The sequence below is a fragment of the Xenopus laevis genome, chromosome 8S, assembly GCF_017654675.1.
Source record: "Xenopus laevis strain J_2021 chromosome 8S, Xenopus_laevis_v10.1, whole genome shotgun sequence".
NCBI classification, from domain to species: domain Eukaryota; kingdom Metazoa; phylum Chordata; class Amphibia; order Anura; family Pipidae; genus Xenopus; species Xenopus laevis.
The window spans coordinates 20,539,147-20,566,629 of NC_054386.1; the positions used below are offsets into that span (position 1 = coordinate 20,539,147).

At 39.4% G+C, this 27,483-nt stretch overlaps 1 protein-coding gene across 1 annotated transcript; it reads left to right on the forward strand.

Annotated features, from left to right (window-relative positions):
* Positions 1 to 2,536: 2,536 nt before the first annotated feature.
* btbd7.S (BTB (POZ) domain containing 7 S homeolog) lies at positions 2,537 to 27,483 on the forward strand. Its single transcript, XM_018232411.2, has 11 exons — positions 2,537 to 2,742; positions 9,710 to 9,887; positions 11,092 to 12,171; positions 15,289 to 15,497; positions 16,013 to 16,088; positions 17,793 to 17,953; positions 18,277 to 18,420; positions 20,487 to 20,676; positions 22,350 to 22,528; positions 23,756 to 24,184; positions 25,912 to 27,483. Exons 2-11 carry the CDS (start codon positions 9,746 to 9,748, stop codon positions 26,719 to 26,721), a joined length of 3,420 nt encoding a protein of 1,139 aa, XP_018087900.1. The 5' UTR covers positions 2,537 to 2,742; positions 9,710 to 9,745; the 3' UTR covers positions 26,722 to 27,483.

Genomic DNA, 27,483 nt, shown 5'->3' on the forward strand with positions numbered 1-27,483 from the left:
TGCTTGTATAATGTGTTTGGGTTGCAACTGCCAAACTGCCAATTACTGTATTTTGTTCCTGGGGGGGGGCAGAATCCGCTGCTCCAATTAAAGGAAAACTATGCTCCTCAAACAATGTAGATCTCTATATCTATAGATCTATTATATTGCATAAAACAGCTCATATGTAAAACCCTGCTTCATGTAATGTAAATGAAAGGCCGGAACCCAACTTCCTGCTTTTCATCTCTCCTACCCCTTAGTTAGTCAGTGACTTGAAGGGGAGCCACATGGGACACAATTGTTCAGTTAGTTGGCTTTTGATCCTCAAGTTGAACAAAGGCCATACAGGCCTGAAACGTTGTTTGTTTACGATCTGAGCCAGGAATCCAATAAAGGCTTTTTATTATCATAAAAGATTTGGATGGTGCTGTGATTTCACTACTAAAGTATACAAGCCGGTTGGAGTGGACAACTCTGCACATGCACCTGCTAATAGGGTGAGTGCTGACCAATTGTTCTACATGGCTTTTGATCCTTAGCACACAGGTCAGATTCAAAAGGAAAGTAACTGAAATGGTGTGTCCCCCTTCAATGCACTGATTGGTTAGTGACTGGTAACAGATGTGTTCTAGCTATTATAATAGAAATCAATTTACTCCAGCTTTTATACATTACATTTTTGGCTAACTAAATAGTTTTTTTTTTTAAATTTAGCACAGTCTGTCTATATATCCAAACCCTATATGCCCTACACACAAACAGTTCCTTTAAAAACAGATGAGAAGATGCCACAATTACACAATATACAAATATCCCCTCCAGGGTTGCCAGGTCTAATTTTCAAAACCAGCCAAAGTCAGCTACAAAACCAGCCCAAAACTAGCCAAGAGGCACTTCAACAGTAACCCAAAAATAGCACAATTTGTGCAGTGAAAAAAATTCTAAAAAATAAATTATGTTAAAATACACCTTTTTTTAAATTTTCACTGGAAAGAGGAAAGTTACTGGAAAATGTGAGAATGCTTAAAGGGATATTGACATGGGAAAACATGTTAATAGTGCTGCTACAGCAGACTTCTGCAGTGTGCCTGCACTTTAGGATGGAACTACTTTCTGGCAGGCTGTTATTTCTCCTACTTAAAGGGATACTGTCATGCGGGAAAAAAAAATTCAAAATGAATCAGTTAATAGTGCTGCTCCAGCAGAATTCTGCACTGAAATTCATTTCTCAAAAGAGCAAACAGATTTTTTTATATTCAATTTTGAAATCTGACATGGGGCTAGACATATTGTCAATTTCCCAGCTGCCCCAAGTCATGTGACTTGTGCTCTGATAAACTTTGATCACTCTTTACTGCTGTACTGCAAGTTGGAGTGATATTACCCCCCTCCCTTTTCCCCCCCAGCAGCCAAACAAAAGAACAATGGAAACGTAACCAGATAACAGCTCCCTAACACAAGATAACAGCTGCCTGGTAGATCTAAGAACAACACTCAATAGTAAAAACCCATGTCTCACTGAGACACATTCAGTTACATTGAGAAGGAAAAACAGCAGCCTGCCAGAAAGCATTTCTCTCCTAAAGTGCAGGCACAAGTCACATGATTGGGGGCAGCTGGGAAATTGACAAAATGTCTAGCCCCATGTCAGATTTCAAAATTGAATATAAAAAAATCTGTTTGCTCTTTTGGGAAATGGATTTCAGTGCAGAATTCTGCTGGAGCAGCACTAATAACTGATTCATTTTGAAAAAATGTTTTTTTCCCATGACAGTATCCCTTTAAAGTAACTGAATCAGTCTCAGTGGAACCTGCATTTTATTATTGAGTGCTGTTCTTAGATCTACCAGGCAGCTGTTATCTTGTGTTAGGGAACTGCTATCTGGTTACCTTCCCATTGTTCTGTTATTAGGCTGCTGGGGGGGGGGGGTGACATCACTCCAACTTGCAGTACAGCAGTAAAGAGTGACTGAAGTTTATCAGAGCACAAGTCACATGACTGGGGGCAGCTGGGAAACTGACAATATGTCTAGCCCCATGTCAGATTTCAAAATTGAATATAAAAAAATGTGTTTGCTCTTTTGAAAAATGGATTTCAGTGCAGAATTCTGCTGGAGCAGCACTATTAACTGATATGATTTAAAAAAAACATCTTTTCCCATGACAGTATCCCTTTAAGAGAGACGTGAGACTGGGATACAGAGCCCCAAATCTGGTAACTCCCGACTTCCCGAAGTCAGTCCCATTGCATGCTGGGTATTGTAGTCTTATATTAAACTTGGCAAATTGTTAAACAAAACTACATTGCCCAACATGCCTTGGGAGACGCAGGCTTGGCACATTAGAGCAAGAAAAAACTTTGTCTGGTTTCCAAAGTACAAATCGGCCAAAGTCCCAAAAAGTAGCCCAAATCTGTACCTTGGCTATTTTGTACTTTTACAACCTGCCTGGGCAGTAAATTAGTAGCCCATTTTGGCTGGAAAACGGCCAACCTGCGACAACCCTGCTCCCCTCCTCTCCGCTGCTCTAAAATCTAACAACATTGAAATTTCGCGTGAGCGCGCCGGGCTGGCAAGGATTAGGTCACGTGGCTGTGTTGGTGACGTCAGCGGAGGTGGGCCGAAGCAAGATGGCGGTGGGGATCTGAGTTGGAGGGAAGGGGAGGAAGCCGAGCGCCACTGTCCGCCGAATGTTATAGGGCGATGGCCTCCGCTGGAGAAGTTAGCGGGGAAGCAGCGAGCTGCGGTGACCCTTCGTAAAGTAAGTAGGATGTGCAGTAGTACTACGGAGGGAGGGATCGGCAGGGCTAGTATCGCTCTAGGCTCTAGCTAGAGTTCGGGGTTGTGCTTACTGCTCAGTACTACAGGCCGGGGACTGGTAGCGGCCTACGTGTTGGTTCAGGTTAACCAGGCCGGTAACCCACTGCTATGCAAGCCCGGCCTGCAAGGTCTCTGAGCTGCTCTATGACTATTGTGTCCATTAAGGAACAGCAGAACCTCTTAGCTGTCACAGCCCTTCATTTACTAGAGCTTCCCATGTAGTATCTAGTTATTAGTCCTTCACAAGCTGCTAATGGGTACCTTCCCTGTAGTACTCCCTGTAGTACTCCCTGTAGTACTCCCTGTAGTATTCCCTGTACTATCCCCTATGCTGCTCCCTATACTACTCCCTATACTATTCAGTGGTTTGTGCTTGGTGTTATATGTCAGGGGCAGATATCATTAAACACTCCAGCTGTTTCTCAAGCACACCCCCTCCCCCAGCAGTGACTGTCTGTGAGTTGTAGTTCCAAAGTTGTGTGAGTGGCCCGCAGAGGAGAAGTCACTGCTGATCTCTCCCCATTGGTCATATTGAAGCATTCTGCGTATGCTTCTTGTTTGCAAGCTACAAGAGGATGTCGATTTCCACAATATTTTAGGGGATTATTGGCAGTAGTTCCCCTTTATTGGACAGACAAATATTTCCACAAAGACAGTTGCTGTAGAGCAAGAGTCTAGTGTTAAACTAGCTAACTTTGATGAGCCAAGAAACGAGTTGTGTTACAGGTTTATATGCTAAGTACTGTTAATTTGTATGCCTTTGTACTGTCCAAGTTTGCACGGCTAAAACTTCAATACTGCCGATGTGTGTTTTTATATGACAGCATTGCATGCAGTAGATCCTAAAGAGAACTTTATCTCATTTTAGAGCAGCTTAACAGCTTATGCAATGTTATGCAACATGCTTGATAAAGACTGGAAACATTGCAAGAGCTTTTCTGTTGGCCTGAATTGTGAAAAATAAAGGGGTTTAGGTTTTTGATGTGACACCTCCTAAGATGTGCATCTGTGTATAAATAAGCTGATTTGAACATCTGTGAATGGTGGTGATAGCTTTGTGTCTAAAGGTGGCCATACACGGGCAGATAAAGCTGCCGATATCGGTCGTTTGGACCAATTTGACCGCTTATCTGCCCGTGTATGGGGGCTTCCGACGGGTCTTCCCGATCGATATCTGGCCACGATATAGATCGGGAAGGTTTGATTTTTAACTGACCGACCTGTCGGAGCCCCTTGGCGTATCATAATTAGATTGTTCGGCCACACGTCCGAACGTTCGTATTACCCCCTGATATAGCCATGCCGTTAGTGGCATATCGGGGAAAGATGTCGCCAAATGAGTGGATCTTTGGTTCTATGGCCAGCTTAACTAGGTGCCCAACTAATTGGGACAAAATGTATCTCTCTCTATTTCAGCTTGGAGCCGTTCGTGATATATGTAGTTTAAGACACTACACTTGACTAACAGGTTGGCCACAACCCCCTTTTCATCTCCCTCAACTAGAGTCCTGCAGCGGGTCGGGTACCCGTGGGTTACCCGCAAAAAAGCGGGTACCCTGCGGAATGAGGGTAGGCTTTTCAGGTGCGGGTATAGATACCGGACGTGGGGCGGGTTGCGGGTCCTCTCCCTGCAGCTTTCCCTCCACTCCCATCTGACTTCAGGCACAGCTCTCTGACATCACACGGCGTACTTCTGTCCCTCTCGGCTATTGGGCACTTCCGGTTTGCAGCAACACCACTTCCGGTTTGATAGTGGTCGGCAGGTTGCGGGTCGTGTTGAGGATAAGGCAGTTGCAGGTCTGCGTCGAGTAGCAGTTCAAAGTGTTTAAATATGTGTGTAAACGCGGTTCGCATTGCGGGGTCGGGTCCGGGTCTTAGAAATTGGTTCCGCGCAGGACTCTGCCCTCAACTACAATTGTATTTATAAACCTATTCAGTGGAGCCACAAAGAAACATGGCCAGCCTTATCAGCCGTAAAAAGCATTTTTCTTAGCAGGGACAACTCCCTAGATTTTTTCATAACCTGTAATTAGGGACTGTAAACGTTAGCCAGCATGTATATTCTCTTGTACTCAACACAGTTCTGTAGATAATTTGAGAGTATATTTGCCCTTTAATAGTGTGTTTTTGTTTTATTTTGCACTTCAATTTAGCAGAATTTAAGTATTGTGTGTTTTCACTACTGGGGCATTTAGCCACATTAAATATCAAGAACATAAATTGCACAAACGAATTCTGAATTAAATCACCTAGGCACACAGCTCTGCGCTATAACTTTGCTCTTTGGACAAGTTATGCCCTTCTGTTGTTATCTGGTTAGTGCTGTGAACAGGGTGGGCAAGGCTTTTGTTTTTGTAATGTTCAAAGACTTAATTACAAATTACAGCCCTAAACCTACTTCTGACATATTCAAGAAACCCACTCTACTTTTCATTAGCCAGGGGAGCTATCTTGATTAGAAATTGGTTTCCCTTTGATATTCCATAACTCCATTAAGAGGGGTCTGGTAGACTTGTGATAATGGCCAGGTTCTACAGCGTCTGTACATGTATTTATCTAGCGATATATACAAGTCCTAATTCGAAACACCCCTTTTGCAAAAATCAGATACCTGTCTTTCAATCTAAAATCCAAATATAGATAAGATAACATCACCACACTCTCAGGATTTGTGCAACAAAAATATATGAGATTAGTCCAACAGGTTTGTCAGTCTTGTGTTACTCTTCACTATCCCCTTCTCAGCATCTACCGCTCTTCATGCAGGTCCAAGTCATATTTAGGGTAAGGACACACTGGACGATTTGTCGCCAACGTTTTAAAAAAGTAAATCGCGGCGACAAGACGATCGTCTTTTTTGAACAGACGATTCACAGCGACTATTGGCACAGAGCGATTTGTATCCCATTACTCTGTGCGGTACTTGCTCCACCCAAACTGGAAACGGTTTGTGCTTCCCGCTGTAACCTGGCGTCTTTACGTTCTTGCGTCATTGCGTTCGCATTGTAATTTGAATACAATTGCTGCTACTTATCTGTATGTGTGTGCGTGTCTAGGAGATTTCAGTGCTTTTCTAAGTACAAGCTATTTCTGATAAATCGCTCGGAAAAGGGTCTCAGTGCGTTTTGGAGCTACAGGCGATTCACAAACGCGCTGTGGGCACAGGAGCTTGCGTCTTTCATTTGGTTTTGTTCAGAGACAAAACGAGCGTTATGTCGCCGCGATTTGCTTTTTAAAAACGTTGGCGACAAATCGTCCAGTGTGTCCTTACCCTTATTTAGATGACAAAACCTTTAGATATTTAGATACAAACCCTTTGGGCGAGGTGTGTGCTCTCTTTGTCTGGAAGATGTGTTAGGGCTCATTCTTTCAAAATAACGGATATATCAAAATCTTGTCTCTACATGCAGGATTTGTCCCAAACTCTGTTCTTTTTGTTTGGTTCAGTCACAAACAATAATTTGTTATTTGAGTAAGCTCTAATACTTCTGCTGGAAAAGAGAGCCTCCCCTAAAATATATATTCGATAGAACTGTCAATCAAAATTTGACTTTGACTCCTGATTAAAGAGAAACAGATACTGAGGGAAATAGTGATTATTTCAGAAATGGTACATACGTTTTAATTCCGTTATATTTTGAAAGTTTCTTCTTTCAGATTTAGAAAGTTTAGATTAGATTTTCTTTTTTTTTTAAGATAGTTACCCTTTAATCATAGAATACATTTAGGCAGGAGCTAATGTTATCTGACACATCTTGATCAGTCAGTTATGACAAACCTTCTGTGTTCAGTTGGGCTGAGGTCCGTCTTCTGAACTGGTGGTGTCTTTGCAAACTAGTTCAGAATGGGTCTTGTTTTGTATATTACTATTAACTAGGGATGCTCCGAATCCAGGATATAGTTCGGGATTCGGCCAGGATTCTGCGTATCTGGATGATTCGGATTTGGTTGAATCCTTGTGCCTGGCCGAACCGAATCCTAATTTGCATATGTAAATTAGGGGCGGTTAGGGAAATCATGTGACTTTTCGTCACAAAAGGGTTTTTTCACCACTTTCCTTCCCTGCCCCTAATTTGCATATGCAAATTTGGATCGACATTTGGCCAAATCTTTCATCAAGGATTCGGGGATTCGGCCGAATCCCCAGTAGTGGATTTGGTGCATCCCTACTATTAACACATAATTATAAAGCACGAACATAGGGTGGGATTTATCAAAAGTTGAACTTTCGAATTGGTGAAATTTTTTTTCTACTCTTATAAATTCTAATGTATTAACAACTCGAATGCGAGTTTATTTATGAAAAAATAAAAATGTCTAAAATGCGAGCGAATGGGAACGATCCAAAAAATTTTCGTAATAGAATGCTAACAAAACTGGAATTGAATTTTCCTCCGAAAAAAACTTGAATGTCAAGATGGCTATTAACATATTCAAATGGGCCGTTGACTTGTAAATTAATTTGGCAGGGTTTAGGTGGCGAATATTCGAGTTAGAACTGTTTACATGGTCGAGGTGTGATAAATCTCACATTCAAGTTTACATTGGAATTGGTGCTTTTAAATTCAAATTTGTAAATTTTGACACAATTTTTTTTTTAAAAAACCCATTTCTAACCTTAATAAATTTGCACCATACAGTCGAAGGTTGCATACATTTAGCACACAGATTACATGCAAAAATACAACTGATACAAAAGATAAAGAGGGCTTACATTAGGGCTCTATAGTGCCGAAGAAGAACCTTTTCTAAACTGCCGCAAAAATAGCAAGCACGGATTTATCAAAATATAATTTCACACTGTAACATTACGGTTTGCTTTCAGTGGATCCAGGTGCTACAGCCCAAACTATAAAAACCATCCAAACCAGATTTTTACAGTTAGCATTACACATGTCATAGATGGATTTATCACTCTACAAAGCAGTTCCACTGTTCTAGTTCAGTGGATGTGAACTTTATATTACATCAGCTGATGCTTGGCATTGTGAATTTAGGCTTGTTCCTGATATTGTTTCCAGCGCCATATAAAATCTCAGCAGTAAGTGTGAGTACAAGCAATATTAGAAGGGTGTCTGGATATATTTTGTCATATAAGTTGTTCATCTTCAGTTTCAGGTAGTATGTTTGCCCACTATACTCAGAATTTTTTGTCAAAATAGCCATAAAGTATGACATAACTACTATGAAAGTAATGTACACTTGACCATTTAATTACAGCCTTGAAATATTTAAAGGGATTGTTCAGCAAATTTTTCAGTTCAGTTCACCAGAAATAAAGCGTTTTCAGTTACTCTATTTTTTTGTGACCGTTTTTCTAATATTTACTTTTAAAGGTTAATTTTTCACCGTCTTATGTATTTCTAAGGGCAGTGACACACTTGGATATTTGTTGCTCTCGATTATTTGAGCAGGCACTGGTGACAAATCTTCCGAAAATGCTTCTCCATAGGAAATAACTGAAAATGCTGGCGGTATGACCAACATATAACTAAGTTGTCCGAAGTTTCCTCCAGAGGCAACTTTGGGCAACTTAACGATATGTTGGTCATACCTTCAACATTTTCAATTTTTTTTTCTATGGAGAAGCATTTTAGGATGATTTGTCACCCGTGCCTGCTCATAAATAGCTTACACTATGGAACAATTTTGGCATGCAAGTGCACAAATACGGTAATGGGGGGTTAATGGTGAAGAGAAAGAGGGAGCTTGTTTTTTTTTGTTTTTTTTAACTTTCCTTCTCCTTTAAAGGGGGAACTCCATAAAAACATAACTTAAGCTTTTTGTAAAGTAAACATAATTTCAAGCAACTTTCATTATTTTTAATGGTTGACCGTTGCCTAAGCCTAGCCCCCTGCTCTCCTACTGATCTGTCTGACTACTTTGCTGAGCTGGCTGACTACTGTTACTTTTTATCAACAGCCAGCTGTCCTCAGCCTGTATCCTCCAAACCCCACAATTCCCTGCACATGTGATTTCAATAAGGAAAGAAACATGACAGTGCAATGCATTTTGGGTTATGTAGTTCCTGCATGCTGTCTGTAAGCTGTGGAAAAGTTGTTACAATTTGTAACATCAGTGTTTTAGTCCCTCCTTCCCCTGCCAGTAAAAGAACAGATCAGCCGATGTTCTGCCCCTGACCGAATCGTACGAAAATTATGTCCAACAAAAGCTGGTGACAGTACGATCGGCAATACATGCAGAGAAATTATCCGCAGCCGACAAATCTTTTAACCTGTCCGATGGATCAAACGACCAATATCCGTGGGACGAAAAATGTTGGGACTCTCCACACACCGCCCGAAAATCGTACGAATCGAGGATTCGTACTATCGGATCTTTGTGTCTATGGCCAGCTTTACTTTGTTTTTGATTGTTGTGTTCCTTTAAATACATCCGCTTTTCAGAACATGTTGCACTATGTATACACTGCTTTGACTTGTTTATCCAAATAACTGTAGTAAATACTTGGCTGGCGACTTTTCATATATTGCTATTTTCAGTGAACCCGAGGAGTTGGCTTTGAGAAATCTTTTGTGGAACAGATGTTATTCTTCTAGACTAAAACAAAACACATCCTGCTAATGTAAATATAAGAGCATCAAGAAGCCGGGCCACAAACATGTTGACCAAGTATATGTTCAGATTGGATTACTTATTGCTTGAGTTTATGTCACAAAACCAAAATAAGTTAATAGAACTATGCTACAGTATAGCAGGGAACGGAACACCTGTAGTGTGCCTTAGAAGCAATGAATTAAAAGGTTATTGTTTAACTAATAACAGCCTCTTGCTGTCTGTTTTCTACTTTTACTCAAATCCACAAATTTGTTTTTGATGTTTTCTCCTAAAATTGGTACAGTACAGTTTTTAGAATGGTTTCTAATATTACTGTATTGCCTCAACAGAAATGGATATGAAACTTTTCCCCAAAACCTGGATTTATGAAAAGTACAATATGCCGAATTGTACTTGGAAGAGCCATCGGGCAAAATGTCAGAGTGACTGACAACATGGGAGCAAACACCTCAAACTACCCTCACTCGTGTTCCCCAAGGGTAGGGGGCAACTCGCAGACTTTTATAGGTAAAATTTGCACTAAATACGTTTAGAGAAATTAATTTCCCTGCACGCCAAGGTACATTTTTATGTAAATATATCAAGTAGCTTTACAAATATGCTATTGTGTTCTACAGCTTCGAAATCAACATGGTTTGTTATATTGCCCATATAATATACTGTTTTAGATAGATATTACAAATGAGAAGAACATTTTAATCACTTTAAATACTAAAACTGTGTTTCTTTCCCTTTAAAGGGATACTGTCATGGGGAAAACATTTTTTTTTCAAAACGCATAAGTTAATAGTGCTTCTCCAGCAGACTTCTGCACTGAAATCCATTTCTCAAAAGAACAAACAGATTTTTTATATACTTCGTTTTGAAATCTAACATGGGACTAGACATATTGTCAGTTTTCCAGCTGCCCCCAGTCATGTGACTTGTGCTCTGATAAACTTCAGTCACTCTGTTACTGCTGTACTGCAAGTTGGAGTGATATCACCCCCTCCCTTTCCTCCCCAGCAGCCTAACCACAGAACAATGGGAAGGTAACCAGATAACAGCTCCCTAACACAAGATAGCAGCTGCCTGGTAGATCTAAGAACAGCACTCAATAGTAAAATCCAGGTCCCACTGCGACACATTCAATTACATTGAGTAGGAGAAGCAACAGCCTGCCAGAAAGCAGTTCCATCCTAAAGTGCTGGCTCTTATTGAAAGCACATGACTAGGCAAAATGACCTGAGATGGCACCTACACACCTATATTACAACTAAAAAATATACTTGTTGATTCAGGAATTACATTTTATATTGTAGAATTAATTATTTGCAGTGTAAACCGTAATTTAGAAATAAAAACTACATCATAAAAATCATGACAGAATCCCTTTAAAAGGTATCCTTTTCTCCATATTTTTAGAATGTATCATTACTTTTTGTATAATATTTATTTTGTTTTAGTAGGCATTTTTGACCCAGGTCATATATATAATTATTATACTTGTGTATAAAGTTTAATTGGTTGCAACAGACCTGGGATTGATTGGTTTGTGATTTGTGTGTGATTGATAATGAGGCTTATTTAACAAGACTGGCAAATTTGCACCTGAGCACAAATTGGTGATTGTATTGGTGTATTGATTGTATTGAATGTATTTGTTGCTCTGGTTTACTGCTAAGGTACAAATTTAAGGTACAAAGTTTTTTTTTCCTCTGTCCAATTATAGGAACATCATCTTACTCTCATCAAGGCTATGGCTATGAATCAAAATTGTACAGCCTTGATCATGGTTATGAAAAACCACAGGACAAAAAAAAGAAAACGTCTGGCCTTGCTACACTTAAAAAGAAGTTTATTAAACGGCGTAAATCTAGCCGGTCAGCTGATCATGCCAAGCAAATGCGAGAATTGCTGTCGGGTTGGGATGTCAGAGACGTGAATGCACTTGTGGAAGAATATGAGGGCACATCAGCCTTAAAAGAGCTTTCATTGCAATCAAATTTGGCAAGACCAGAAGCCAGGACTTTGCAGAAAGATATGGCTGATCTTTATGAATTCAAGTACTGTACAGATGTTGATTTAATATTCCAGGAAACATGCTTTCCTGTACATCGTGCCATATTGGCAGCAAGATGTCCATTTTTTAAGAAGTTGCTTTCATCTTCCCCTGAATATGGAGCTGAGATTATTATGGATATAAATACTGCTGGTATAGACATGCCTATGTTCTCTGCCCTTTTACACTACCTTTATACAGGGGAGTTTGGCATGGAGGATTCCAGATTCCAAAATGTAGATATCCTTGTGCAGCTAAGTGAAGAATTTGGCACACCAAACTCTTTGGACTTTGATTTGCGTGCATTGTTTGATTATATGTGCTCCTATGATGCAGTCCTCCGCTTTTCTTCAGACTCTGAGATGGTGGAAAGATTTGGAGCACAAAGTTGCCTGGAAGATGAGCTCAGAGCTCACAAAGCGGTTCTTTCAGCTCGATCTCCATTCTTCCGTAATTTACTGCAAAGGCGAATAAGGACAGGAGAAGAAATTACAGACCGAACATTAAGGACTCCGACTCGGATTATTTTGGATGAGTCCATAATACCAAAAAAATATGCAAAGGTTATTTTGCATTGTATGTATACAGATATAGTTGACCTGTCCTATGTCTTGCACTGCAGTCCATCAATTGGGAGCTTAAGCGAAGTTCAGGCTCTGGTAGCTGGAAAGCCCAACATGACTCGGGCTGAAGAAGCGATGGAGCTGTATCACATAGCACTGTTCTTAGAATTTAACATGCTAGCACAAGGTATGATCTTTATATCAATTTGGTTGAATGTTAGTTAATTGGTCATGCAAATTACTTTGTCTTTTAATCCCAAAATCTGTGGATGATAAATCTGGCACTTGACCAACTGGTGGAATGCCACAGGCTACCCATCTCAGGTGTAGGATTGCAGAAAATTAGTAGCAACCAAAATGTAAAGGCTTGTTCATAGTATCGCTTTTTAGGAGATAATCGTGCATTACTGCAGTTGTTTCCAGCAACACATTTTAATGCATTGTTTACATTTGGTTTTTGCAAACTGTTAAATTTATTTTGTGTTATATAATTGGACAGTAATATGAACTGATAGGTTATTTAAATATAATAGTGCTAAAATTTAGGGCCACATTCTGGGTTCTTCAGAGCAGCTGAAGGAGGAAAAGTTGTGAGATTTTACGCCCAGTTATACTCCATGTATAATGAATTTATCCTTTGCTCAGACATAGACAGTATGCATAAAAAGGCACTGATCTTCCCTCTTAAACGAACACTTACACTTATTTCATGGAAAAAGAAACCAGAGTGGTATCCAATACATGTATAGGACCTTTTATCCAGAATGCTCAGGACCTGGGGTTTTCAAGATAACATTCCATAATTTGGATCTTCACACCTTAAGTCTACTAAAGTATCATTTTAAACATTAATTAAACCCAAAAGGACAACAAAGTCGGTAAAGGGAATTGAAACCCTCTTTGATGATAAAATGCGGACAAAACTCAAAGTAAAAGGTTTTTTTTTTTTTCAAAATTAAAATCAGTATTCACGAGTGTCAATGTATAGCTCAAAATCTACAGTATACAGGACAGAGTTTTTTAAAAATGTTTTCTTTTAGGGAGCAGCAGCAAAGTGTTTGTTCACAGTTGAGTTAACTTTTGGAATGATGTAAAGAGTAGTGATGGGTGGCTGCCAGGTCCGGGTCGAGCTGTTCTTCCTTCGGCTGCCACCTTGCACTGACAGTTTCCGGGTTTATAACAGAGTGCCTGCTAGCTCCCCCCCCCTTTTGTGACATCATCACCGGGTCTGAGCAGGTCTATAAAAGGAACCCGGAAGTCGGGCTCGGGCAGGCACAGGGAGGTCGGTTATGGGGCAGGTGCGGGTTGTGTAAAACCTGACCTGCACATCACTACTAGTAGAGAGTAATATTCTAAGACCATTTGCAATTGGTTTTGATTTTTTGTCGTTGTTTAGCTTTTTATTCAGCATCTCTCCAGTTGCAGCAATCTGGTTTCTAGCTTCCAAATTACCCTAGTAGCCATGCATTAATTTGAATAAGAGACTGGAATATGAATATGAGAGGGCCTAAATAGAAAGATGAGTAATCAAAAGTAGCAATGACAATATAGTTGTAGTATTACAGAACATTGTTTTTAAGATGTTTAAGCTGGAAAGAGTCAGAAGAGGAAGGCATAATTAGCAAACAATGTAAAAAATTAATAATGAAGGCCAATTGAAAAATTGCTGAGAATTAGCCATTCTATAACATACTAAAAGTTAAAGGGGTTGTTCACCTTTCAAACACTTTTTTTTTCAATTCAGTTGTTTTTAGATTGTTCCCCAGAAATAAAGACTTTTTTCAATTACTTTCCATTATTTATTTTTTATGTTTTTTCCAAAATCTAAGTTTAAAGTTGAACCGCTATAACCGTCAATAACAGAGATCCACCTCCATGCTCCAAGGTGGGTGTGCTTCTCTTTATAGGCTTTGTTGACTTTCCACACATTGCGCATATAGTTTTGAGCATAACATTTAAAGTGGACCTGTCACCCAGACACAAAAAGCTGTATAATAAAAGTACTTTTCAAATTAAACATGAAATCTAATTTCTATTTTTTATTAAAGCATTCATAGCTGTTGTAAGATCATTTAAACATCTCAGCTGTCAATCAAATATTGTCTGCCCCTCCTCTATGCCCTGGGCATAGAGACAGGGCAGACAATCCCTTTCCATTCATGAATCACTGCTCTCCCCACATTCCCCCGTTCTCTTCACCATTTAATTGTGTAGCCAGTGTATGGGGATGGACATCAGGTCCCGCATTCTGGTGCACAAACAAGATTCTGAGATGATGCAAGGCTTGTCTTAATAACAGTCTTAATATGACAGTAAGCCAAAACAATATGTACAACTACGGTTGCCAACTTTTCTTTAAAAAATATATATATATATATTCTGTTAATAACATTGTCATGAAGCATCATCCTGGCCAGGACTGTAAAATAGCAGCTAGGTGGCAACCCTATGGTACAGCATTTCTAACTTGTTTTTGTAAGGATTTACTTACCATTAGTAAATGAGATGGGCAGGTGAGCTATGAATTGGAACTGCCTTTAAAGAAACCGTAAAATCAAAAATGAAAGTGTTTTAATGTAATAAAAATATAACGCAGTGTTGCCCTGCACTGGTAAAACTGGTGTGTTTTCTTCTGAAACACTACTATTGTTTATATAAATAAGCTGCTGTGTAGCCATGGGGGCAGCCATTCAAAGGAGAAAAGGCTCAGGTTACACAGCTGATAGCAGATAAACTCTGTCCAAACATGGCTTCCCTGGGCCACATTGGAAAAAGAAAAATTGTCTGGGGTCACACATGAGATACACAAACACTTTTGATTTGTAAAAGTAAAGAAAATACACATAAAATAACTACAATGCCAGTTGGATAACCAGTTGGAGCTATACCCTGGAATATGGGACACCTGGATATTACAGTAAATAGACTTATTATACTATTATGACATTTCCTCTGGAGTGTTTCAAGCTGGGCCGCATTCATATGCCTCGGGCCGCAGTTTGGACACCCCTGCTGTAGAACATAATGTGTTAACTGTTATCCACTATTTATCCTGTGCCATATAGCCTTTTTTTAAATTTCTGCCATTGCTTCACAGGAGCTTGTTTATATGAACAATAGTAGTGTTTCTGAAGCAAACAGATCAGTTTTACCAGTGCAGGGCAACAGTACACGATATTTTCATTACTTTAAAACACTTTCATTTTTTAGTGTTACTGTTCTTTTAAACTACACAGCTTGAGGAAAACTGCATCTCTTTGTGATGGATTCTCCTTAGTGTGTCTGATGTTTCTCGTCCACCCAGGCTGCGAAGACATAGTCGCTGAGAGCATCTCTCTGGACACACTTATCACCATCTTAAAGTGGAGCGCTCAACCATATGGTTCCAACTGGGTTCAACGACAAGCCTTGCATTTCCTCTGTGAGGAGTTTAGCCAGATCATGATTTCGGATGTTTTCTATGAACTGAACAAAGATCACTTGATAAATGTAATCCAGTCTGACTATCTTCAGGTAACTACAATATATATGTGGCTCTGCCACCATGTACGGAAACAGTCTCACTTTTAAATTGTCACACCCTTTGACCTTGTGTTTGTATTAATGATGGTTTGAAGTCAGTATAACTAAATGGTGCTGCAACATTCATTACAAGAGCTAAATCAATGATGTAAACTATAAACAATTTCTATTTGGTCACTGCAATGTATACTTATGTTTTTATAAATGTTTAGGCACCAAAACAATAGACATCCCCAAAATTAGAGACACACGAATCCACTATTTTGGATTTGACCGAACCCCTCGAATACTTCGCGAAAGATTCGGCCGAATACCGAACCGAATCCTAATTTGCATATGCAAAAAAAAAAAAAACACTTGCTGTGCGCTCTGCTGGATGGACGAAGTAGATAAAATGTCATGCCAAAACTCACTTGTAGTTTTTGTTTTTATATTGCAGTAAGTATGGAAAAAAATGTTTTTAGATCCTTCTACTTAAGAAAATGTTTTACTCTCTTTTTTTCAAGGCAAGTGAGCATGACATACTTAAATATCTTATTAAGTGGGGTGAATATCAGCTGATGAAAAGGATAGCCGACAGAGGTAAGTGTGCTCCCTTACATGCAATTCATTTTTAGTCAGTGGGGAAGTTCACCTTTAAAGTGACATATTTATATAAGTGTGTAAATTGTTTTTATAGCAAACAGCTAAATATTTTTTATACCCTTTGTTTATAAACATTTCAGATATCGGCAAGTAGAAACCATTACATAGTTAAAAATTGTGTGTATTTGTGTTGCGGGTGTATTTTTATTTACTTTCATTTACCATTATATGGCCTCATATCGGGCGTGAACCCTGAAGTTGAGTAAGGGTCAGGCCACACAGGGTGTTTTGGGGAGATTTGGTCGCCTGGCGACTAATCGCCTCGTTTTTGTGGTGACCAATCTCCCCAAACGCCTTCCCTGACTCTGCGCTGGCTAAAATGAAAAAAAAAAATACCGCTAATCGCACGTGGCAATTCGTTTTCTGAGGTCGCCCGAAGTTTCCTTATGAGGCAACTCCGGAAAACTAACCGCTGCGTGTGATTAGCGCCGGCGTTTTTCATTTTAGCCGGCTCAGAGTCAGGGAAGGCGACCAAATCTCCCCAAAACGCCCTTTGTGGCCTGACCCTAAAAAGCAGTTATAAAGCGGGTATATTTTGATTTTCACTGCTTTTTACACCCAAATTTTGCTTCCGTTTACAGCTTTATAATATAGGAATGTGGTGATGTGCACTTCATTTTAAAGTTCTCCATACAAGTTAGTGTGGTGAGATCAACAATTAACCAGATCTGTCCCACTAACCAAATGATTGGATCATAGTAGGCACCTACTCGGGCTCCTACTCAACAAGCCGATGCAGTCCTCAGACCGACTGGATTTTTTTTATTTTAACTCTATTTCAGTTTGATTTTTCACTTTCATATCATCCATATCTTCACATTGTACATATTGAATAAGATTATCATTTCATTGTTCACATTAGCACATCTAAAGCATATTATCCATTTTGTGAATACGTCTTATGCATTATGGAACATCTCCCAATTGGGAAACAGTGAGTCATGTGAATCATATGTTTGAAAAAAGAAAGAAACGAAAAGGGAAAAAAAGAAAAAATTAAGAAAAGATAACATTTTAAACCTTCTGAGTCCAGGGGTATCTGTGGAGGTATCGGCTTCTTAAAATACTCTACTATGTTGTCAAAGGGTGCAAAATGTCCCATGAATTCCATACTTTCTCGAAATTTGGTAATTGGGAGCGATGTAGTGCTGCTAGGTATTCCATCCGCCGAATGTCCTGAATGGCTAACTTTTTAGTTCAGTGCCATTAGGAGGTTGTGCCCTTTTCCAGTTACGTGCTATAACTCTTTTGGATGCTGTCAAAATGTGATTACACAATTTCTGTTAATGCTTTTTAAGATAAGGAAATAGCAATCCTAACAAGAAGATTTGTGAATCTAGTTGTAGATTGAGACCCAGCAGGGGTTCTAATAAGGATAACACTTCTTTACAGTAACTTTCTAATAGACGGCAAGTCAAAAAGATGTGGTATAGGGTGCCTGTTTCTCCACAACTCCAGTGACACTCCGACTGGATTTTTAAACTTGTTTGATGGATATCTGTCTGATTATTTTTGGGGTTTTTTCTCCATTAGGCTATCTGCAAAAAAAAAGTTAGAATTTTACTTTATGGGCTATTCACAAAATGTATTTTGTTAGTCCTTGGAACCAGCTGAAGTGAATGTATTTCTCCTCTTGTGCAGAGCCTAACTTACTGAGTGGCACAGCTCATAGTGTAAACAAGCGAGGTGTGAAAAGGAGAGACCTTGATACTGAAGAGTTAAGAGAAATCCTATCTCCACTGTTACCGTTTGTACGCATCGAGCACATTCTCCCGCTGAACAGTGACATACTAAGTGACCCTGTGAGTGTTTTTTCTTTTTTTTCTTTTCTGAGAGCAGAACATGTGTTTTGGGTCTAGCAGGGGGCTTACAACTTTTAGAAATATGAGACATTTCATCTTTAGTTTTGTTTAATTGGGTGCTAAAACAGGTTTCTTCTCGTTGACATGTATATGATGTGCCACAAGTTGGCCTAGAGGCAACTAGTGTTTTAAAGCTTCCTATGTTTTTTTTTTTATTTTTTTTTTTAGCCCTATGTGATATTTTTCCTTTTTCACTTTTGACTGCACTGTGATGCTATGTCATGCTCAGTACATGCTACCTAATTCCTTTCTACTCTCTTTAGATGAAGCGAGGCCTAATAAGCACCCCTCCTACAGACATGTTGCCAACTTCAGAAGGAGGAAAATCAAACTCTTGGTTACGGCAAAAGAATGCTGGAATTTATGTTCGCCCTCGATTGTTTTCTCCATATGTAGAAGAGGCCAAGGTAACAAGTCTAATATCTAAATGATTTTTTTCTCTTCAAAAATTAAAAAAAGCTATTTTATACATTTGATTCTGATTATGCTGCTACCTAGGAGTTGTGCCAGCTCTTGTTTTTTTACTGTATAGAATCTTAACCTTGATAAGGTATATAGGTATATACATGGTGTTTGCTTCCCCCGCACCTTCTAAATAACAGGCCCCGGGATTTCTGTTAGAAGGTGTAGGGAAGCAAACACCGTGTAAATACCTTATTCATGTTAAAATTTTGTGTGGGGGAGTATGAAAAGCGCATGGACTTGATAAATGTGTCCCTCGAGTAAGGGAAAGCACTTTATGGTTTTAATTGGCCTACAGTGAGTATATGATGTTTAAAGGAATTGTTCAGTAAAAAAATAAAAACTGGGTAAATAGGATGTGCAAAATAAAAAATTGTTTCTAATATAGTTAGTTAGCAACAAATGTAATGTATAAAGGCTGGAGTAACTGGATGTCTAACATAATAGCTAGAACAATACTTCCTGCTTTTCAGCTCTCTTGGTTTCCAGTGATTGGTTACCAGGCAATAAGGGGGGCAATCAGGGGGGCACACGGGTCATAACTGTTGCTTTTAAATCTGAGCTGAATGCTAAGGCTCAATCGCAAACTCACTGAACAGTTATGTCCCATGTGGCCCCCCTTATAATCACTAACTCGGAGTTAGAGAGCTGAAAAGCAGGAAGTTCTGTTATGGTAGACATCCAGTCACTCCAGCCTTTATACATTACATTTTTGGCTAACTAACTATATTAGAAACATTTTTTATTTTGCACAGCCTACCTATTTTCAAAGTTTTATTTTTACACTGAACTGTTCCTTTAAAAGGGTGTATATTTTTTGCATAATGAATTAAAATCTACATTTTGCTACTACTTCCTTTTTCTGCCACAGGGATGAATTATAAGTGAGGTTCAGAGTGCCCAACAAAATGAGTTAGACATTACTGTTGTACACAGGAGTGCTCTCCACCAAGAACAAGGACTTCAGATCCTAAATTCATTATCCAATGAGAGCTTTAGCCCCAAATACATTAAATACAGTACGAGACACTGGGCACTTTAGTTAACTGAAGGTTGGAGAAGACTTTGTATTTATCAAAACAAAGGCAGAATTTGTTGTATTTCTAAAAAAAAATCTAGAAGTTGCTATGGGAATAACACACAGTAGGAAGAAAAGTCCAAGTCCTAGACACCTCCAGAAACATTAAGTAGAATAAATTGTAGCTCATTTAAAAGCAGTTACATTGTGCAGTGCTGTCTCTTTCTAAATGTACAGGGCCAAGCACAATGGTTTATGTATTTGATGACAATAAAGGGGCTATGTGCCATTCATGCCCAGTGTTATTCCCAAGGAGTGTTTGTTTGCACCACTCTGTCTAATAGAATTGGAATCAGCCAGTAGAATTAACAGTAGTTATTGCAGAAGGTAGCAATCTCTAAGGGTCAGTCCATACGAGCAGATTCGGGGATATTAGTCGCCCCAGCGACAAATCGCTTCTAATTCAGGGCGACAATCTCCCCGAATCGCCGTCCCCCTGCCCTCCGCCGGCTAAAATAAAAATCGTCTGCAACAATTCACACGCGGTGCTTCGTTTTCCGAAGTTGCCTCACAAGGAAACTTAGGGCGACTTTGGAAAACGAAGCGCCGCGTGTGAATTGCCACAGGCAATTTTCATTTTAACCGGCAGGGGGAAGGCAGTTTGAGGAGATTGTCGCCCCGAAGAAGAGACGATTTGTCGCTGGGGTGACTAATCTCCCCGAATCTGCTCGTGTCGACTGGCCTTTACAATAAGGCAATTCTACTGTCAAGCAAGCAGACAGTAAATGCAATTGTCTCAAATACAAAGGCATTTTTGGGCTTTTGGACATTGTTTTTCTGGGCAGAGAACACACACATAGGATGAACCCCTTTTGTCCTGTCTGCTAATTAATAAAACATTTGCAGATTCTGGGTAGACAGTGCATAAAATAATGTAAAAATTGTCTCACATGATAGACACTCTTATTTATAAAAAAAATTATTTTATTAAAGTCAGTACTTGATGAGATGATGGTAGAACAGACGGATTTGGTTCGTTTGAGGATGGTTCGAATGTCCAATGTCCCAGACACTCTCTACATGGTGAACAATGCAGTACCTCAGTGCTGTCACATGATTAACCACCAGCAGATGAGCAACAGCCAGGCAGTCCCTCCTACTGTTGTGGCAAATGAAATACCAGGTAACGTTCTATTTACTAATCTAGTTTCGTAAACAATCCAGAGTGCATGCAAAATACCAAGCTGTAACTTTTATGATCTTAATAAAACACATCCATGAGAAGGAGATATAATAGAACCAAATGGTTTACATATGTCATGGCATCCTGCAACTTCCTCAGTAGTGAATGCTTGGCATGATGCAAACACATACAACTTTGGCCCTGTTATGCATACTGCTTATGGATGTGTATGATCAAGATATGTTGCATTTTAGTACAGCTATGTGATCCCTTTTCAGAAACCTGGTATCCAGACGCTCTATATTACAAGAAGACCATCTCCAATTATTTTCATAATTTCATTTTTTTCTGTAGCGATGAAATATTAACTTGCACTTTATCCCAACTAAGTTGCATAAATTCATATTTGTGGCAAAACAATCCTATTGGGTTTATTCAGTGTTTTAAATAATTTTAGTTAACTTTTGAGAACCAAATTACGGGAAAAAACCCTATCTGGAAAACCCCAGGTCCCAAGCATTCTGGGTTATAAATTCTATACCTTTATTCAGGCCAATGGACTGGTAATTCAATACATTCTTTGTATTATCTAACATATTTTAGGGAATCATTTCTGAAAAAACAAATTCTTGGGGAATGTTGTAAAAATTGTCCCGTTTTGGTTTAAAAGCTGTTTTCTCCTTCGTTTATTTTAAACATTGTAGCAGAAGTCACTTCTTTCCGTTTCTGGAGTCAGAACTTGCAGTGCAGAAAATATTAACAACAAAGCAAAATTTATGCTTGGCTTTTTTTCTATTTATAATGAGCCATTTTTTTGTTGCACAGGAAAATGGAAAAACTGTTTATATTTAATCTGTTACTCTACGACTTTCAAGATTCTGATAACAATTTGGAGGCACATTAATCAAGGGTCAAATTTTAAAACTCCGATAAATGTTTAAAACTCACATCAATTTGAAATTCGACTAGTCGAAAATTAGTAATAAAATCGCATTCTTAATACTCTGAAGAATTTAAACAACCTGAAAAACTAGGGATGCACCAAATCCACTATCTGGGATTTGTCTGAATCCCGAATCTTTGGTTAAAGATTCAGCCGAATACCGTCAAAAACCTTATTTGCATTTGCATATGCAAATTAGGGGCAGGAAATGAAAAAGTGGAAAAAAATATTCTTTTGTGACGAAAATTCACGTGATTCCCCTGCCCACCCCTAATTTACATATGCTAATTAGGGTTCGGTTGGCCATGTACAAGGATTCGGATCCTGGATTCGGCACATCCCTACTGAAAACTCTAATCGAATTCGATCAAACTCGAACCGAGTTTTTTTTCTCCAAAAAAAAATGTCAGGAAGGCTGCAAACATCTCCAAATTGATCCCTGCACCTCTCCCATTGACTAAAACATGAATTCGGCAGTTTTTCCTTGGTGAATAGTGGAATTTGAATTCTTAAAGGTTCAGAGTATGATAAATCTCGAATCAAGCTTGGATAACTCCCTGGTCTTTGACCATAAAGAAAATTCGAAATTCAAGTCAATTCAACTTGATAAATCTGCCCCTAAGTGTTCAATTGCTTCCTGCTTTGGCAAAGTACACTTATTTATTTGGAAATGGGGTTGAAGTCTGCCTTAATGGCTGTCTTCTGATGTCTTTTCTCTCCTGCTTTTTAGTTCCCCCTGTTCATGTGTTGAAAGAAATGATACGGCGGCTCCAGGAACTTCGTCTTACTGAGCAGGTTCAGCGGGCATATGCCTTAAACTGTGGGGAAGGTGCTACGGTCAGTTATGAAAATCAGATACGAGTTTTGAGAGAGTTTGGTCTTTCAGATGCAGCAGCAGAATTATTACAGGTACTGTTATTGGCTTACTAACTAGTGGTTTCATTGATGAAATTGAATCATAAAAGTGGAGCTGAAATGTTTTGCTTTCATATTTTGTATCACTACACGGACACATTTACACAGTGAATTACAGAGGTTACTCTTCCCCTTTCTCGTAGAGCTTGCCTGTATGATATTTTTAGATAGAGGAAACCGATGTATTCAAAGATACTAAAGTATGTAAAAAAATATTGGTCTTATTAGATTCACAGGGAAGACAAATCACATAATAAACATATACAGAATCATATCAGGACAAAGAGCTTAAGTGCTATGTGGTAAGAGAGATAGTAGGAAGGAGGTCCCTGCCCCGTAGAGCTTACAATCTAAGTGGATGGGAGGTTAACACACAGGCACAAATTGGAAATGAAAAAGTGCACAAGGTAAGGCATAGTAAGTAGACACAGGACTAGGCTAATGTTCTAGTGGTCCAAAAGGTAGGCTCTTAATTTTTTCTTGAAGTGATTAAGAGAGGATTCCTTATGGAGGAATTCAGGGATGGAATTCCAGAGGTAATGAGCAGCAAGATAAAAGGGTTTGAGACGAGAGGTGGATGGTGTGAAGAGAAGGTGGCTCTGAGAGAAGCGGAGAAGACAACCAGGATCGTATAGCGAGACAAGAGAAGAAATGTAGTGAGGAGTGAAGGGCTTTGAATGTTAATAGAAGGGTTTTATATGTTATCCTTTGCTTAACAGGCAGCCACGCTAAGGATTTTAGTTGGGGTTGAGCAGGTTCCTTTTTAGGAGAGAGCAGAAGGATCCTGGTAGCAGAGTTTAAGATTGATTGGAGGGGAGAGAGGTGGGAGTCAGGAAGACCAGTTAGGAGGAGATTGCAATAGTCTAAATGGGATAAGGGCATGGATTAGTGTTTTGGCTGTTGTTTGTGAAAGAAAGGGGTGTATCTTGGCTATATTACGGAGGAAGAAACGACAGGTTTTGGCAGTATTATTAATATGTTTAGAGAAGGAAAGGGACTGGTCAAAGATGACCCCCAAGCAGCGCGCTGAGTTAACCGGGTTAATGGTCATGCCATCAATAGTAATGGTGAAAGGAAGAGAAAAGCTCGTTGAATTGCTTTTAATGGGCTTTGTGTGAATAACAGACCAAATTGCTCACAACATATACTGCATTTGTGTTTATAAATTTCATTTAGTGGCTATTTCTAAAACTTAAATTTTTTGTTATGTTTAATTGTTAGAATCCTCACAAGTTCTTTCCTGATGAGCGTTTTGGGGATGAAAGTCCACTTCTAACCGTGCGGCAGTCTGGAAGATGCCGGATAAATAGTACTCCTGCTGTTGAAACAATGTTTACCGACATAGACCCTTATGTGGCCTTCCATCCTCCACTGCCCCCACCACCACCACCTTACCAACCACCAGCAGCTCCTATGCATAATCAGTTCAAATCTGGTTGGAAGCATCGAGTACCCAGCCAGCATCCCTCCCGCTCTTTTTCTTACCCCTGCAACCATTCGCTGTTTCACTCACGGACAATCCCAAAAGCCACACCTCCCACCTACTTACCAGGATCGAAAGCAGTTCCACCTGATTGTACGAACAATACGGGACTTGGGAGGCAAACGGTGGCGGCAGCAGCAGCAGCAATGGCAGCAGAACAGCAAGTGGTAAGTTTGTGCTCATCAGTTACATCAGAAATTATGCATATTCTTTTAACGATTGTTTAAATTATATTTATATAATATTTATATACCCTTTAGGGCTCTTACTAACGAGCAGTTGATGCTGCGCTCCCCTGCGTGTAGGCGCTGAACGCAGGTTGAGACGCAACATGCTGCATTTTTCCTGCGTTTGGCGTCTACACGCGCCTGTGTGAGTACAGCCCCATTGAAAAAAGCTAAATGCGTTTATTCCTGCACTCCCCTGCGGCTGAACGCAGAAAAACTAAACGCAGCATCGGCGGGATATTTATCACTTTTTAGACTTTTTTTTAACATTTAGACAAAATTTAGAACTCCAGGCATTTCTGCCTGGTGGATTGCTGCAAGATTTTTTGTGATGTCTGGCACCTTCTTATTCTAATTAAAAATAGAAAAAAAATGTAGCTGAAGGCAGTAGGACCGCAGAAGGCACAACACATATTTTTTTCTGGGAAGAATACAAAAAAATTACATTGTTGCAATGGTGCCAGGCATCATTGAATTCAGAAAAAAAGTTGTTTTTTTGCCTTGTCAGTGCCTGCTAACTTTAATAATACCTAACTGGCCCAATTGTTTGTGCTCCTTGGAACTATAAGCAAAACAAACCCATGTGTTGCTTCAGTATTCCAAAATAATTTGATGTTTCCTCTTGAGTCAACATTTTGGGAAACGATTTTGGGAGACTGAAGTGACACATGGGTTTTACCATCATGACACAATTGAAACCATCAAAATGTAATTCAAATCAGCAACACCATCTACCTTGAACACTTAGATCAGCAGCCTGAACTACTGCTATTATTATTGTTTCATAAAGCAATAACATATTCTGCAAACTACATTACAGCTCTGTCATAAAAGGGTGCAAGTGCAAATTACCGACAGATCCAGGAGGAAAAGAGGGTTCTGCAGATTCAATCTTACATTGAACTGCTCCTAAGGGTAACTTAAAGGGATACTGTCATGGGAAAACAGGTTTTTTACAAAAGCATTAATAGTTATGCTCCAGCAGAATTTTGCACTGAAATCCGTTTCTCAAAAGAGCAAACAGATTTTTTTATATTTCATTTTGAAATCTGACATGGGGCTAGATATATTGTCAGTTTCCTAGCTGCCCCCTGGTCATGTTACTTGTGCTCTGGTAAACTTCAGTCACTCTTTACTGCTGTACTGCAAGGTTGAAGCGATTTCACCTCCACCACCCAGCAGCCCAACAACAGAACAATGGGAAGGTAACCAGATAGCAGCTCTCTAACACAAGATAACAGCTGCCTGGTAGATTTAAGAACAGCACTCAATAGTAAAATCCAGGTCCCACTGAGACACATTCAGTTACATTGAGCAGGAGAAACAGCAGCCTGTCCGAAAGCAGTTCCATCCTAAAGTGCTGGCTCTTTCTGAAAGCACGTGACCAGGCAAAATGACTGAGATGGCACCTACACACCAATACTACAACTAAAAGAAAAATACACTTGCTGGTTCAGAAATTACATTTTATATTGTAGAGTGAATTATTTGCCGTGTAATTTAGAAATAAAAACTACATCATAAAAATCATGACAGAATCCCTTTAACATCATTCTCCAAACATTTATCACGCACATATAGAACTGCTGATTTCCCGGTAATTTTTTTCAAAAAAACTTTTTGATCTTATTTTTTAATATCTTATATTATTTTCTTTTTCTTACCAGTGTGGTGAGCCGATTCTAAATGAGTTCATGCCGGATATTGCAATGGGCGTGTCCACCATGACACTAAAAGACAGAAGATTGCCTGAACTAACGGTGAACACACAGCTCAGCCAGCAAGTGTCAGAGTTAATGCCTGGCCCTCTGCCACACATTTCATGTATTTCAGCCCGGCACATGCACAGCTCAAGGAAGAAACAAAATGTAGAGCAAAAAATGGAGGCAAGAGAAAGCCAAACGGAGTATCCAGACTTTTATGATTTTTCAAATTCGGCATGCAGGCCATCTACCCCAATCCCCAGTAGGCATTCCACTGTTCCCTCCCAAGGAGGTATTTATTTTGGTCCTGATTTGTACAGCCACAGTAAGCTGCCATCAAGTAGCTTAAAATCTGCTTATCGCTCAAGCCAGATTTCCCCTAAAAAGCAAGAGGACTTGAGGAGAGAGTATATGTTTTCCCAAGACAGTCATTCACACAGGAAAAAAAATGAACCGTTACACCTTGATGTCTTAGAACAGCCTCCACAGCGATTAGATTTGGCTCTAGCTGCCCAGGAAAATGCAAACCATGGTCATCACCACACAAGGGGAAGGACTAGAATAGAAACTGATCTAACTTACGGCCTGACCTCAAACAGACCTGCCTATGGCTCTGATATACAGGAAGAGCGATCCTTCAGAAGAATCATTGACAGCGATTTATTGGATCACGGTGCACAAAGGAATATGGACCTTGAAAGAGAGGATGCAGTAGGCAGAGAAAGGAGGTCTCCGAACAAACCAGACTTTCTCTACAAGAAGTCTGCTCTTTAAAAATCACCTCTTGACTTCTCTGTGCCTAAAACGTGTGGAATACTGAGCTGTGTCTTTGGGCAGGATAGATGACCCATCATTATAACTCCAGTTTGCCCTAATTTAAATGATTTATTCGTTGCTGCATGCGTTAGTTTCTATCAGCACTGCATCTGGTGATTTTCTTTTGAATAGGACCTTTTTTAAGTTGGCACCTTGATCTTTTTACAGTTACATGTTGCACCTGTGCATTTTTACTTTCGTTTTTGTAGAGCGACAGTCCGTGAAACCCATATCTATATTTTTTTTTTTGACCGATTTCTTTTTGTTTGTCGGTTAATAATCTCCAGTTTTCACTATCCAGTCAGTAAAGCACTCTTTTCTTAAATGAAGCAAAGTATTTATTTTTTAGTCCAGAAATCCAAAGAAGACCAGATAGGCAAACCTCATTTTTCTGGGTTTGTATGTGCAGTCTAAAACTCCATCCTGATGCATGTTTGTTTTCTCTTGGGTCAGCCTGCAAGTGGCAGAAATATTGTCAGCCCCTGCTGCAAGTATAAATCCATTATTTAAAGTAGCAGAATGTGGTCATCACCGTTTTACCACGATACACCCGGCGTAATATGAGAAATAGTTTCTTTTTGATGACTGGATGTGCTTTCTAGCTTTGCATGTTTGGGGCAGTTTTTCTTTTAGCAATGCTGTTCCTGCCATGTTATTATTTGTACAGGGTCGTTTTCTATTTGATAGACGTTTTTCTTTTAAATGAAGTTACTGAGCCTA

What these genes read in the sequence shown, in the direction of transcription:
- btbd7.S (XM_018232411.2), top strand. Translation starts at nt 9,746, where the DNA reads ATGAAAAGTACAATATGCCGAATTGTACTTGGAAGAGCCATCGGGCAA. An exon ending in ATTTAACATGCTAGCACAAG is followed by an intron (nt 12,172 to 15,288) that starts GTATGATCTTTA and finishes TCGTCCACCCAG; the next exon opens with GCTGCGAAGACATAGTCGCT. An exon ending in GAAAAGGATAGCCGACAGAG is followed by an intron (nt 16,089 to 17,792) that starts GTAAGTGTGCTC and finishes CCTCTTGTGCAG; the next exon opens with AGCCTAACTTACTGAGTGGC.